Source organism: Elgaria multicarinata, chromosome 5 (genome assembly GCF_023053635.1).
Source record: "Elgaria multicarinata webbii isolate HBS135686 ecotype San Diego chromosome 5, rElgMul1.1.pri, whole genome shotgun sequence".
In the NCBI taxonomy this organism is placed as follows: domain Eukaryota; kingdom Metazoa; phylum Chordata; class Lepidosauria; order Squamata; family Anguidae; genus Elgaria; species Elgaria multicarinata.
The window spans coordinates 56,571,404-56,587,501 of NC_086175.1; the positions used below are offsets into that span (position 1 = coordinate 56,571,404).

Genomic DNA, 16,098 nt, shown 5'->3' on the forward strand with positions numbered 1-16,098 from the left:
GCTTTCAAACTCGGGACAAAACCTGACTACAGCCATGTCTACGCCTAAGGGTGTAGTAGGAGGGAGAGGGAAGGATCGTGGACTTACCTGCTTTCATGATCCTCCCCTAGTGTCTAGACAGCTGTGCAATGTCCCAGAAGGGAAGAGGGATTTTGCAGCCACCATTTTTTTTTAAGAGGAGCTGGTTGTGCGAAAAAACGTTTAAAAAAACCCCAAAACATGCCCAACCCCCCCCCCCCATTGCAGGGATAGCGAATTTGCTGCCCCCAACCCTATGGGCACAGAGCCCCCCCGCGCAGCTCCATGTCTAGCCCAGCCACTTGTGGGGAAGAAGGGACGACTCAGGAGCGGCAGTCACACTGCCCGTGCTCCTTGGGATGATCCCAGGACCAGAGAAATATTGGGAAATCTGTGGTCCCAGATACCCCAGGGAAAGTCCCTGGACCTAGGGACAACCCCAGGATATCTGTCAGGTGTAGACATGGCCTACATCATATGTTCTTGTGACCAATCAGTTCTGAGTAAAGAAACTGAAACTTCTCAGAATAATTACAAAGGTGGCTGGTCCAGGCTGCTAGAGTTACTTCCTATTGATTGCTCCTGAAAGAGGCCTATTGTATTCTGTGTAGGTGTAGCTAGATACGATTGATTCGCAGAAACTTACGTCCTGTGTTACTTGCCACTGTGTCAATATGTTCTGACCCTAATCATAACATCCACCTTTTCAGTTTACATTTCTTCAGCTCTCTCTCCCATCTGCACCAAGAGACACGGCACAAATGCCCGGAGCATTCTGAATGAGCTTCCAAGTGAAAGCAGATGGCTCAAGCGCAACGGTGCCCAGAGCCATTATGAGCAGCCCGTGTATCCACCACCAAAGCAAACTGCATTTCTGGATGTCACCCAAGGTGCTGCGGTGGTTGCACTGGGATAGGAAGGATCAATATTTAAGTATGAAAAAAACACATTTTCATATGGGCATTGACCGTTTATTTGGCATGCCTACCAATCCCAGTTATGAATCAGAGCATTCACTGTATCAGAATAAAATAAGTGCTGAACGGAATTACAACACCAGTTCCTCTTTAAAAGGGCAATGGGGTTGCTGGGCTTTTCCATCAGTCGCTTGCTCAATAGGCTACCCAGAAGAGCACAGTTCGACACAGGGTTCGTTTTGTTCCCTTGAGGAGCCTGTTTCCAGTACTAAGGTTCAATCCTAGAACATTGCACTATCAGTGCATTTACCTGAGAAATTCTTGTTGAAGAACAATCCTCCTTGCTCCCCATCACCACTTAGCTTTTTGTGTGCATGTCTCCTAATTCACACCTTTTCAAATGTAATTTTGCCTAATATAAGCATTTTAGAAAACCATTTCCCTAACATAATACATTTTAACATTATTTTTCACTAACATCTGCATTGTTGTGTGTATTGTCCCCTAATATACACAATTTCTATTCATTTTTTAATTGGAGGACTTTGTCACAAAATTCAGAGGAATGTGAATTTTGAAGGATGGCTGAGTTTTGGTCCATCTACTGGTTTGAAAGTGTAAAATTAGGTAATTCAAAGCATAAATTTCTCTCCCATTCCTAGATAGAATGTGAACAAGAGCTGGTGCAGTGTGTGCTTTGAGATCTTCTGGAGAAGCCGTTTTTTCAGTCCCACCTTCTTCACAGGCACGCTTGGTGGGAACATGGGAGAGGCCCTTCTCGGTGGCTGCTCAGGTGCTCTGGAACTCTCTTCCCAGGGAAGCTAGGCTGGCTCCCTCCTTGATGGGCTTTCGGAAGCAGGCTAAAACTTTTTTGTTCAAGCAGGCCTTTGGAGAATAATCCAGCCCTCCATCTATGTTAATGTCTTATAATTTTGTTGTGTATTTTTTTAATTGTTTATGGTTTTGTTTCCCTCCCCCCCCCCCCGTATATTTTAAACTTTGTAAGGCCGCCTTGAGGCCCAGCATTGGGCAAAAGGCGGGATAATAATAATAATAATAATAATAATAATAATAATAATAATAATAATAATAATAATAATAATATAGGCCATTTCTACACCATCCCGATAGTCCGGGCTGGTCATGGCTGAGTCTATGTGCATCCAAATGACAGGGACCCGGGGGCAGGGGGCACGGGCACAGGTTTTCCAAGGGATAAATAAACCCTGGGAAAACCCAATTCTTCCTGCGGTCTCAGGATCATCCCAAGACCGCGGGAGGTGTGGGCGCCTGTCCTGCTTGGTGCTGTGCTTACTCGCGAATAAGTGCAGCAGCTGAAATGGGCACGGAGCTACACAATGCAGCTCTGTGCCTATCAGGGGAGGGGGTGGCAGCAATTTCGCCACCCCTGGGATGGCGAGGACGGGTTGGGGGGTGATTTTGGTTTTTGGTTTTTCTTTAACTTACAGTTTCATTGGAGTGGGGCCTCACTCTTCCATGACTGGCCCCACTGCTTTCAAAACAAAAACACTCACAATGTCCCTAATTCCTCCTGGGATGTCGCGCACCTCGTGTGCATACTGAGGGAGGCTCTCATGATCAGGATATCATGAGAGCCTCCCCTCTCCCTCCTGGAACGCCAGGAGGTGTAGAAAGACCCATAGTTGCTAAAAGATCTGAGCCACAAATCAAGTAGTCCCCAGTTCAAAACTTTTCTTTCATGTGGATTTACTTCATGGCCTTAGGTAACCCACTTTCTCTCAGCCTCAGTTGGCCCATCTGCAATATTTGGGGGGGGGGGTTATTAATACTGAATTACCTTACAAGAGTTATTGTAAAGATTACAACTCAAGAATGCATGTGAAGCACTTTGAACACTTGAATACTTAAGTTTTGAATACTTGAATATTAAATATCATTATCAAGCTCAGGAAAATAATCTACATGCTAAAACAGCCTTCCCCAACCTGGTGCCCTCCAGATGCATTAGATTGCAACTCCCATCATTCCCAGCCAGCATGGCCATCTGGAGGGTTCCAGGTTAGAGAAGGCTGTCTTAGAACAAGGAATTCTCTTTTATTCACATTCTGTTCCAAGACTTGCAATAATCTGTTTAGTGTGGGGGCAGTTCCATTGTTATTCACTGTAGAGCACTATTTCTTGTACCTTCCACTGGATTATTTATTTTTAAAAAATTGCACTGTGATGCAGATAAATTGGTATTTCCACTTCCTTTAATTTGTTTTAACTAAGCACATTTGGGGCCCATCTGTCCTTTCTGCAAGATTCTTGAAGCATCAAATACCGGGATTATCCCTTTTCTTTTCAACAATCCTGAAAGGTAGGTTAGGCAAAAAGATCATGACTAGCCCAAGGTCACCCAATGAGCTTTATGCCTGAATGAGGATTAGAACCCATGTCTTACTCTCACTTCTGAGTGTGGGGAACTGTAGTTGTAAGGCAAGGGACTTGACAAACCGGGATCTGAAGCTGGTTGAGCTCCACATCCCAAGTGCTGGACTGCGTGGCTCTCACTTGTCAGTAGTTCTTGCAAACAGAAGTACCGCATTTGGGGCAGAGGGGAAAAGGGGCAAAACTAAGTGCGGTTTGACACATCACAGAAAAGTCTTTCATGGAGGTATTTTGTACAGGAAGTAATCTGTCTATAATTGTGCGTGAACCCTCTACTCTTGTTCGTGTTTTGTAGTCCATCTAATGCCAACTGGGAAAATAGAGTGAATTTCCTCTTTTTGAGCATGTCTGTGTCTTGTGTGGGAAACTTACACATCCAATAAACCACTAGCAGTTAAATCATTTGGGAAAATCATCCCATCCAAGAGAAGGGCTTTAAATAACACAGGCTATATTTGCACCACATCAGCATTTATACAGGATCGACTGGTAATGGGTAGAAGTGGCAAAACTGTCACCTTTTTCTTCCGTAACATGGGCACAGATGGACATTACAGCAGACCAGTTTTTCCCAAGCTGACCAGGCCTTCCAGATGTTTTGACCTACAACTTGCATCATCCCTGACCATTGACTGTGCTGGGGCTGATGAGAGTTGCCATCCAAAACATCTGGGGATATGAGGTTGGTGCAGGCTGAAGAAGACCCTATAGATGTAATCATAGCAGGATCAAGCTAGAAGGTCTGAAAGGACAGCAATAGACTAATGCAAACTTTACCTCTCTAATCTATCCCCACTACACCAGTGTGGTGTAGTGGCTAGAGTGTCAGACTGGGAGTCAGGAGATCTGGGTTCTAGTCCCCGCTCGGCCATGAATTTGGGCCAGGCATAGACTCTCAGCCCAACCTACCTCACAGGGTTGTTGTTGTGAGGATAACATGGAGAAGAGGAGGATTATATACGCTACGTTTGGTTCCTTGGAGGAAAAAAGGCAGGATATAAATGTAATAAATAAATAAATAAAGTGATGGCCCTTCTTATATTCCTACATTTGCTTTCTGTCTGTTCCCAGATCCAGCACAAGTGTCTTAACCTGAATTTCAAAACCTTCCATAGTCTTGCCACCCCACCCCTGTCCCTCTATTCCTGTAACCCTTTACATCCCTGTCCATGATCTTTGCTCCTCTGGTTCCACTACCTACTCCTAGGGCTGGCCTTACCATTAGGCAAAGTGAGGTGGCCACTGCAAGTGGTTGATACTACAAAGTGGCCACAAAGTCATCTCGCCCTTTGTTGAAGGAGAGAGCTGTGTGCCACGTGGCCTGCTGTGAACTTCCAAGCTAGATTGTTGCCTTCAGGTGTGGTGGAGGATGCTGTCCCATCATCAGTGTTGAAGAAAGTTTCCACTGTCAGTCCAGTTGGCTTTTGTATTCTTTGCCTCAGACAGCAAAATGTCTTGGACCAGGCCAGCCTACTGCTTTCCAACTGTCTATTGTTCCCTTAAACAACACCCTCCTTTCAGCCTTGCTTCTCCTTGAAACTCTGTGATGCTCCCTCCCTCCCACCCTTCAAATCTCTCCTCAAAACCCAGCTTTTCCATGAGGCCTAGTAGTACAGTGCCTAGTGCCCATGCTCTGTACTAACTCAGCCTATAATTAAACCTAAGCCCAGGTAACTGAAAGCACCACAGCCCGCTTCCTTGTTTTCCCCGCCTCCTTTCCACTGTGAACTCCGCTGTGTCGAATTTTAGGCTGTAGTGCCTCAGGGCAGGGACCCATCCTCTAGCACTCTGTAAAGTGCCATTCTCATCGATGGTGCTAAATTTGAATGTTGTAAACCGCCCAGAGAGCTTCGGCTGTGGGGCGGTATATAAATGTAATTAAATAAATAAATAAATAAATAAATTAGGGTGACCAACTGTCAGGATTTCCCCGGATTTGTCCTGGTTTTTGTTCTTTCCATGGTGTCAGGGGGGATTTTCTATAATTTTCAATAATGTCCTGGAATGACACACCTTCCCCTTTAAGGCTGCCATTAGCATGGCAGGAGGGAATGACATGCTTTCTTGAGGCACATCATTCCCCCACCCTGAGCTCCAATTGAGGTCTTAAAGGGGAAAGTGGGTCATTCGTGGACATTATAGAAAAGGCCCCAATTGGAGTGGATGGTGGTGGTGCAGAATGAAATCCTTTCCCCTCCTCCACTCCGGCTCTTTAAGGTGGCGGGGGAATAACGTACTTTCTGCAGGACTCAGAAAGCTGCTTCCCCACACACACACACACTAGGTGTCCTCTTTTTTGGTTTCCCAAATATGGTCATCCTAGCTAAATAAAGTAATCTTCTAGTTGGATGCCTACCCTCCAAATTGTTGGTTGTTTTATTATGCTCTTCATGGTTTTAATTTTTGTGAACCGCCCAGAGAGCTTCAGCTATTGGGAGGTATAAAAAATTATACACATATATATATGTTTAAAATTATTCCATGTCGTAAGCAGAGATCAGAGGACGTACCAAGCAAGAGGTAGCTGTGCAATCCAAAGTAAGGGGGCTTTATTAAGTTACACATGGCACTTCTCCATTCACAGGGATATTTTTATGAGAGGCATCTGTCAAGAAGCCGTTTTTCTCCAATAATGCAAATATTTGTAGTACTCTCCTGTTCTACGGTACATTCGAAACATAATGTTTATAACTACAGACCTGGGGCAATCTGACACAGTGTTCTTGCCTTTCCAGGTAAGCAGTAACCTAGAAAAAAGGCATTTCTTCTTGCTATCCATTTCCTATTCGCAGGGTTTTTATTTCATTTTATTAGTGCCACAAACTTTCATCTCTTGCTTTCTTGTATAAATGTACCTTTCACCCTCCCCCACACTCCACAAGTAAACACCCCGATTCTGTTAAAGGTCTAACTTGCTTGCATCTCCTAACTAACCGAAACCCTTTTGTGTGAATTCCCTGTTTGTATGGGACACACTATTTGTGGATTTATTGAGGAAATTAGACATTCTTTTGACTGATACGAAACCATGCCATCTCCATGGGGACCCGTATCCAAATGTTTAAAGAGGGCAGGAGGGCGTCCTTAAGCTGGATATTAATTGCTGATAACATTGGATTGTCAGCTTTGAGAGACCATTTGTTTGCAGGTCCTGCGGAGAACAATTGCTGTGCTTATTAGCTCACATAGCTTGGTCTGAGATTGGATTAACCATTATGCTAAGTACATGGTAGACAGCAGGCACCTTGCCAAATGAGGCTCCTTCTGCAAGGTCATTATTCTGACAGTAACATGGTGTGGAGAGGGGCATCTTCCTGGGCGACTCTCTGTCTCCTTACAACAAACCCACTGATAGAGAACAAGAGTGTGGTTCATAAGTCAGATGCATGTCCAATGAATACCATGTCCATTTGCCTGGCTCAGTCTTTGCTGAAATTTCTCTTCAGATGGGCTGTTCCATGGGGAAATATATAGTGTTTCATGATCAAACATATTTATCAGTAACTTCTCCTAACATTCTTAGGCCTCAGCTAGACCTAGCGGTCTAGCGGGACGGAGGGGTTAAGATCTCGCAATATTTTTATCGCAAGATCTCCCCCTCTGTTTACACGCAGTGCGCAATGACCTTGGAGGGCGAGGATGCCCCAGCCACCATTTTTTAAAAAAAAATCTTAAAGAAGAAGAACGCATGAACGCTTGTGTGCAGAAAGGTGGGTTTTTTAAATTTAAATTTATTTTTCCCTCTCCCCCCACCCCATCCCCAATGGGTGCAGAGCTCCTGAGGAGCTCTGCGCCGAATGAGCAGGTCCTGGCTCCTTGCGCGGAACCATGAGGAACCGGGACAACCTGCGATGCCTGCCCACAGATTCCACGTTCTCGGGATCATCCAGAGACCATGGAAAAACCAGGCTCAAGGGTAAGGGTGAGATCCCGGGACAAGGGAGGGATCATCATGTGGACACACAGGGACAATCCCAGGGATCGCCCCAGGATTTCGCCCCATCTAGCTAAGGCCTTAGGGAATTTCTTACAATGGGTGACCTTTGAGATTGATAACTCAAAGATAGTGTCTAAGAATCTAGAATTTTTTTAAAAAGAAAGTCCCTGTAAGGTAGTACTGAGAGCTGCTACATACAGTAAGATGTTAGGGGGAGAATAGGAACTTCCTACATTTATTTCTCGACTCAGCTATGTCCTCCCTTAGGACAGCTTTCTCCAACCTGGAGAAATTCTCCAGATGTTTTGGATTTCAGTTCCCATCAGCCCCAGCCAGGATGGCCCATAATCAAGAATGATGGGAGTTGTTGTCCAAAACAACTTGAGAACAGCAGGTTCAGGAAGGCTGCAATAGATCATCATCTAAACATATTTTGGAAGTAAAGTTACTACTTTAATGAATGTACATGTACCAAAGGCTTATTAGAAGCCCACCAATGCTCTTAGAAGACCACCAAGACCACAATAATCATTGTAGGAGAGTTTATTCCTAGAGGAAAATTTGCAGACATCTTCTAACAACCCCTTGAAGAAGGCTTTGAAAGGACACAGGCTGAAACACTTTGGGCTTTGTACAAATAAATCTTTGTATCCTAAGGACCTGTTTCTCTCTTCTTTGGATCAGAATTGGATGCTTTCCTCCTTTTGGTTTTGGTTTTAAACATTCTATTCCCCCAAAAGTTGGTATTAGAATAAAACAGTATCTGGGACTGATTTATGTGAACTATCGGCAGAATCTAACAGGCACTTATGCGTCCACTGGTTATCTTGTGACCTGCTAATTCCCATCTGGACGTGGTGCCTGCTGCTTGAGGAATGAAGATTTAGCACTTCCAGGGCAATTGGAAATGGGCAAAAAACTTGTTTTTGAAATGGGGCAGGTTGGTGGAGGAGAGATCCGCCAACCTGTCCCAATTGAGAAACCAGAATTTCCACTCATTTCAGTGTTTCCTCTGGAAAGTGCTAAAACTCTGTTGTACAAGAGGTGGGTCTTGCTCACACAATGGAATCCACAGGACCCACCATTTGTGCCACAGAATTTGCAGGGCGCAACACAATCTGCTGGAGGAAAGCGCCTCATTGGATTCCATCCAATATATTCTTTTATTCATTTATTTAAATGTTTAAATCATGAATCTGAAGGAACCATGCCCATACTGTTCATTCAGTTGATGGATTCCCGTCCAGATTCCTGATTAGATTTCTGCATTGAGCAGAGGGTTGGACTCGATGGCCTTTTAGGGCCTTCCAACTCTACTATTCTATGATTCTATGATTTCTGAAACAACCTCAGCCTAAGGTGGCTATGGAAATACATGTATGGTTTTACATTAACTGAAACAGGTGCTGGACAGAATTGTCTGAGGAGCTGGAAATGAAGGTCACCAAAGCAGCCTTTCTGTTAACAGTGGGTTGGATCCATTGAAATCATGAGCCACGGAGTTCATAGGAACATAGGAAGCTGCTTGTTACCACTTAGCCCACTATTATTTGCACAGCCTGGCAGCAGCTCTCCAGAATTTCAGGCAGGATTCTTTGAACCTGGGATCTTCTACATGCAGAGCAGGTTCTCTGCCACTGACTAACTTAACATGACACAGTTATTTTATTTCATTTATTTTTATTTATTACTTGTCCATACTGTCCCATAGCCGAAGCTCTCTGGGCAGTTTAGTCTTGAGTGACTCGGTACCATAGATTTCAGTGGGCCTAATCTAAATATGAATAAGCCTGTGTTCAACCCTAAAACAGACCGTGGGTTATGCAAGGGTTATTTAACCCTCAAATAACTCCTGCCGACTGGGGCTGCATGACCCAGCTAGCCACGGCAAAGCCCATTCAGACTTGTATATTCATAATGGTGGCTGGCACACACTACAACTTCTTGAGGGTAAATTAACCCATGATGCAAACCTTTGAGTGCAAACTCTTTGGGGGGTTCCAAAGGCAAACTCTTATCAGAATTGCCTTTCTGCTTCAGTGCATTGGGTTCTAAACATGGCATAGATTATTTCATCACTCAGATGGATACTCCATGGAATTCACAGGAAATAGATTGTCACCTCCCTGATCCTGGCCCCTACTTCAGGCATCCTACTAAGTCCAAGTCCTAATGATTGATCCATTTCCAGTCTAAGGAAAGCACTTTGCAGGCCACCCCAAGGAAAGACAATTCAACCCGTGACTGTTCCTCTGAGGCCAGGGATTCAGGCTAAAGAATCTGAATCTCTGCCCTCAGAGGAAGGGCATGTCTACACCAGCCCTATATCCCAGGATCATCCCTGCGCATCCAAATTCTACATAGGGGATCCTGGGAGCAGGCAGGGATGATCCCTCCATTTTCCTTGGGTGTAGAAAGGGCCGAAAAGTCAACAGTTGAATTAAAGTGACAAGGATCCACAGCTCCATTGTTTTTCTAGTAGCCCAAGACATTTAGCTCCCATGTAATCTTCCAGCAGATGAGATAGAGGATGTAACTGGAGGCTGCTCAGCAACACTGGAGTGGGAGAGGCCACTTGCATGCAAAGGGGACCTTTCCGTGCAGAATGGCCCTGGTTCAATCCCTGGCATCTCCATTCAGAAGGACCAGGTAGCAGGTGATGGGGAAAGACCTCTGCCCGAGATGCTGGGAAATTGCTGGCAGTCACAGTAGACATTATTGAACTTTATGGACACCTTCCGATGTTCCCCTTTAAATCCATGCTCATGTCAAACAGCTAGTGCATAGTCACATAGGGCCAAATCAGACGTGATCAGCAGATACATGTGAAAAAACCCAGATGGGGCACAATCACATTACAATGTAGGCATGTGTGCATATGTGTGTGCATGTGTGAATTAAAGTGGAGTACAGGTGCATGGTGAGCAGTACAGAACCCTGTCCTTCTAAGGCATACTGTGCTACATGGACAAATAGTCCGAACCTGATGAAGCACCGTTTTCTGTTTTATGTTAATTTTTTGAATCAGAAAACTGTTGTGGGTAATAAAACACTGAATATATGACTTCAGAAAGGCACTCAATCTTCAGCAGAGCCTTGGAGATTTTGCAGATACTTCTCGCTCTTTTTCCCCTGCTATGAATTTATGCCTACTTATGTCACTTACATAGCCCCACTCCTGAATATACGGGGTTAACTAATGTCTTTATGCTCTTTAAAGCTAGAAAATTCAAGTATATCAATGGGAGGAATAGTAACATGGCAGTAATTTTCACACAACTTTCCACTTACTCAATTCTGGAAGCCAAGTGCGACTATTCAGTCTGAGCATCGATAACGTCAGCTCGAGCAAATAATTATCCAGATAACATATTACAGATGGCTTTGCAGACATCCTTTTATAACAATGGAAATAAACATAATAGTATCCTGGGATGTTTCCGGGAATGGAAGGTTGTCCTTTGTGATGAGTTTGAAAAGTTGAAACATTTTTTTCCTACCACATTGACCATTTTTTAAACCAGAGAATCAGGTGAATCCAAGTCCTATGTATAACTCAGATTCTGTCTCTATTATGGTCTCAGCCGTGTTCAGAAATTCATGCTGCAATCCTATGCATGATTTCTTGGGAATAAGCCGTATTACACCCCCTGGCTGCGTGGTTATGCATCTGTGTGTGGAAGGGGAATGTACTTGGTCAGGGGATGTCATGTGGGCATTCTGCATTATTTAGTGCCTTCTGTGGCTGGGAAAAGTGGGGGATGTTGTTGGTGAGTGAACTCAGGATTGGTGGATAGTGATGGAATTGCCATGAATTGTTGCAGTGGGAGTTGCTTGTACGTTTTGTGAACAAAACTGAAATCCTCATACACCCCTATCCATCTAGCCTAAGATTGTTGATACTGAATGGTAGCAGCTCTCTGAGGTTTCAGGCAGGATTTTTTCCTTGCCCTATCTAGAGATACCAAGGATTGAACCTACATGCAAAATATGTTCTCTGCCACTTAGCTACAATTTTATTTTTAAATAATCCAGTTTGTATTACATTGTACCCATACATGGTTGTTCTTTGTAATGCTTTGTGTTTCCTCTGTGTTTTTGTGGTGGGAGGGGAAATCAGCACTGTGCTACGAGGAAATCAACATTAGCAAGTCTTTGGAAGGAGGCAACTGAATTAATATATCTAAAATTGCCTTTCCAATCCATGCTACTGAGACAGAGGTGGCGAAGATCCAGAGTTGCTTATCTGCAGACAGAAACCCCAACGGTGCCATTCTGCAAGTGCAAATGCTGCGGCACTAGCAAAAACTAGGTTCCAAACTATGCACAAGAAGAGAATCCAATTAAAGTTTCATTTGCAGTAGTGTGGTTGTGGAAGCAGTTGTGCATTACGCTTGTGCAAGTGGTTGTGCAACTGGTTGCACATTCTCCTTGCACAATCTGTTGTGCAAGTGGTTGCACAAGTGCTTGCACAACCAGTTGCACAAGCCTAATGGGCCACCGCTTGCACAAAAGAAAGAGTCAGCAAAGTTCCACTAGTGCTATTTGAGTTTGCAGAATGACACCATTGGATACTGCCCATTGATACTAGTGGGAGAGATTTAAGTGACATTTTCCACTGATATTAATTTGACTTAAATGTCTGTTTCAAGCAAACAGCAACCTTCTACAGCAAACACAACTGAGTATGTGGTTGAGAACTGCTCCACATCAAGGCCTTCCAACATTTCAAATAATAAATTAGCTATCTTGAATAACACAGCAGTCAGTGCATTTTCTATACACTGTATGACACATTTCATTGTACAATACTAGTCTGCCTGATGAATTGAGCTGATATCACCAGGTATTTAGAGTAACATTCTCTGAAAAAAATATACGTATATTTTTTGAAACCAAAAAGGAGGACAATATGGCCGCCTTTAAGGAGGTGTGGCCACCCCAACATGCCCACCCCAAGGCGGGGCCAACTCAACATGTCCGGCCCCCAAGGGGTGTGGCTTTGGTCACATGTCTTATTCTACACCTTACAATTAACACAATTGTTTCCCTCCTGATTCAAATGGCAGCTTAAAAGGGGGAGGGACAATTTTCATCCAGCCTATGGCAGGGGAAAGGGTGAAACTCCTCCCACTATATCCTGAGATCCCATTGCTGCTCAGGAGACTCTTGGAGCTTCTATTTACATCTTTGATAAACATACATGTTAATTACTTGACACTATTAATGGCCCATTTGGTTTGGACCTAAGTTTTCTCCCTGGCAGAGTTTAGTTTAGGTTTGGGCAGACAGGGAGGGGAAGAGTGCAAACATCTTTTCCATACAAAATGGGCATTCGTCAAGTACATGACTTGTCCAGGTAAATTAATCAATACTGGCCAGTAACGCCATTCTTTCTCTTGTTCTTAGGTATAAAGCGATAGTGAGACCCATGGATATCCAAGCTTCCCATGCGCTGCTGAAGATTTGCTTGAAAGCTATCATGATCTGGATTTTATCCATGTTGCTTGCCATTCCTGAAGCCGTGTTTTCAGACTTGCGTCCCATCTACGACCAAGGCACTAATAAAACCTTCATTACTTGTACACCTTATCCACTCACCAATGAGCTGCATCCAAAAATTCAGTCAATGGCTTCCTTTCTCATCTTTTACATCATTCCCCTCTCTGTTATTTCGGTCTACTATTATTTCATTGCAAAAAATCTGATACGGAGTGCTTACAACCTACCAGTGGAAGGAAATGTATATGTAAGAAAACAGGTAGGTCATATTTTATTTGGGTGTGTGTGTGGAAATTCTGCCAACTTCGGAATGGCGTGACTTGAACATTGTATGCCGCATACAGAAACTGAGGGTGCTCCTGGACAGAGCAATACCAATCAAAATATATTGTGCAGCTATTCTGTCTTTCCCTCCTGAACAGATTTTCGGTGGCAAGAAAAGTGGTGGTAAAGCACAGGAGGACTCCAAATTGAAAACAATTTCTGCCCCCCCCCTAAAAAAATACCTGTCAAATCCATGAATGAGGCAGGACAATTACACAATGAAAACCTCATCTGGAAATGATCTGGAAATTTTCCTTGTCAAACAGCTCCTGGTTAAGACTTTCAGCACATGTACATTTATAGACATGAGTAAAGCAGCTCCCAACTCCTTCCCATCTTACACAGCACCTGAATCAGTCTTTCAATAAATGCAGACTTGTATAAGGCCCAGTATTGGGCAAAAGGCGGAATACTAATACTACTACTACTAATAATAATAATGACGACCAACTCATTCACTTTATTACACAGTGCCTGGAAATCCCCCCTTTTTTTCTTTTGACTCTCTAGAGCAGGCTTCCATTTATTTAAACAGGTGACAGATAAAGATGGCTCATCATCTTCTCCTAGGCATAGATTCTGCAAGGGTGGCAGAAATCCTTGTCACTGGAAACTGAGAGCCAAAACAGATGTTACTTTCAATTAAATGTATGACTAGCAGGTGACCATATGAAAAAGAGAACATAAGAAGAGCCATGCTGGATCAGACCAAGGGTCCATCTAGTCCAGCATTCTGTTCACACAGTGGACAACTAGCCGTCGGCCAGGGAGCAACAAGGCAGGGCATGGTGAAACAACACCCTCCCACCCATGTTCCCCAGCAATTGGTGCACACAGGCTTACGGCCTCGAATACTGGAGATAGCACACAACCATCAGGGCTAGTAGCCATTGATAGCCTTTGCCTCCAGGAATTTACCCAAAAGGACAGGAGCTATATTAGATTGAGCAGATGCAAAAGAGGGCAGCGCTCCTGCAGGTTTACCTGTTGGGATGAAGAGGGAATTTCACCAGGTGCTACATGCATACAAATGACACCTGCTTAAATTCCTTTTTCTATACAACTATTAAAGATACAGAAGCCCTCTCCTCCTTTCCATATGGTCACCCTAAATTGTGTCGTAAATAGGGATGGGTCAGAATTTCATATCAGCTTGGTTTTGATAAGAATCTATCAAAATTCACAAAATTCCCCATATTCAGGCAAAAAGAATTTGAATCACAAAATTCGAATCTGGACGAAAAAGAAACAGATTCATCCATCCAGGCCCAGGGCTTTGGGAGCTTTTCTCTTAAAAGCCTGTCTTTGAACCCCTGTGTTTGCCATCATCTTAGTGCTGATTTAGGGCTGCCACCTCATTTTGCAGACAGGCTCCTCATCTTTAACAGCAACATGGCAAGCAGGTAAACCATGGTCCCCTCCAAACTGGGAAGAGCTGTACCTGTTGCATTTGGATGGTGAAGGCAAATGAGAATTTCATTTCAATTCATTTTGGATAAGAATTTACCAAAATTAACAATGTTCATCTTGAGTGTTAATCACGAATATATATGCACACTTAGACTGGCTCATTCAGATTTGTTGCCTCTGTAGGTAAGTACAAGGAGGCCATTTATAAATTGCCAAAAAAAGAGGAAATGCATTATCAGCAGAGTATCAAAAAGTGGTTTGTATAAATTTGCATATGCAAGTTTATATGTATAGATGCAAATTTAGATTGTTGTTGTTGAAATAGTTATAGTAATACAATGCATTCACCATAGTGTGGAAGACTGTAACCAGGCCTCCTATGTGCCTGTGGGTTCAGTCTGCTATCAAATCATAATTGTTGATGGGCAACAATTCTTATAGTTTTTATCCTTAAATCGGAATTGGAAAAGACAGCCCTTCAATTAGAGAACTGTCCTCTGTAAAAGGGGATTCATGGCCACCATAGGAGGGCATCACCAATGAATCTACATCAGAGTTGAGTGGATTTTGAAAGGGACCTTTAGGCTATAATCCTATGTCCCCTTCCATGGGAGTAAGTTGCATTCAACTCAGGGGCTTATGAGTAAATATGGATAGGTCTGTGAAAATATTTGAAATGGATCTATGACAATTTGGTTTTCATTTGTCATAGATCCATTTCAGATACTTCTGAAATAGATCTATGACAAATGAAAACCAAGTTTTCTTTTCTTTCTTTCTTTCTTTCTTTTAAAAAAGTACCACTATATATCTAAGTGGTGAACCCAATGCTCAAACAAACCTATTCTGCCTTCTGGCAATCTAAAAACAGAGATTGCGTACCACCTTAAATTCAGTGATGCTGACATAGAATCCCTTTTGTTCTTTGCAGATGGAATCCCGAAAACGCCTTGCCAAGACTGTGCTGGTTTTTGTCTGTATCTTCGCCATCTGTTGGCTCCCTAACCACATCATCTACTTATATCGGTCATACCATTATTCAGAAGTAGACACTTCCGTCCTGCACTTTATCACCTCTATTTGTGCTCGCACCCTGGCATTTGCCAACTCTTGCATAAACCCTTTTGCTCTCTACCTGCTCAGCAAAAGTTTTAGGAAACAGTTCAACCACCAGCTATCATGTTGCAAAGCCCGTGATCTCATTCGGTCCCAGAGTACGGGCAGAAGCACCACGCGGATGACATCCCTCAAGAGCACCAACCAATCCATGGTCACGTTCAGTTTTATTAATGGCAACCACCTATGTCACAAGGGCAACATATAGGATTTGCCAATCATTGAAAGCTGTCACAAGATCTGTTTAGCCATTGCTGCCTGTCCGTTGTCCTAGTAAGTAACAAATGTACATATCTCCATAGAAAGATGGGTTAGTGGCCCAAGACCAGACTTACAGCATGCAAGCAAGTGAAAGGGCTGCCCACACCTGCCCATTCTTTTCAGGGCCTTGCATTATAATATTATTATTCATGTTCTATTTATTATTAATATTTATATACCACCTTATTTACCAGAAAGCCA

General features: G+C 43.4%; 1 protein-coding gene across 1 annotated transcript in view; it reads left to right on the forward strand.

Annotated features, from left to right (window-relative positions):
* The window catches only part of GRPR (gastrin releasing peptide receptor), a 30,685-nt gene extending 14,841 nt beyond the window's left edge, over nt 1-15,844 (forward strand). The window contains exons 2-3 of the mRNA XM_063127531.1: nt 12,694-13,045; nt 15,452-15,844. Coding sequence (XP_062983601.1) covers nt 12,694-13,045; nt 15,452-15,844 — 745 coding nt within the window. The remainder of the gene's footprint in view (nt 1-12,693; nt 13,046-15,451) is intronic.
* Nucleotides 15,845-16,098: the final 254 nt, after the last annotated feature.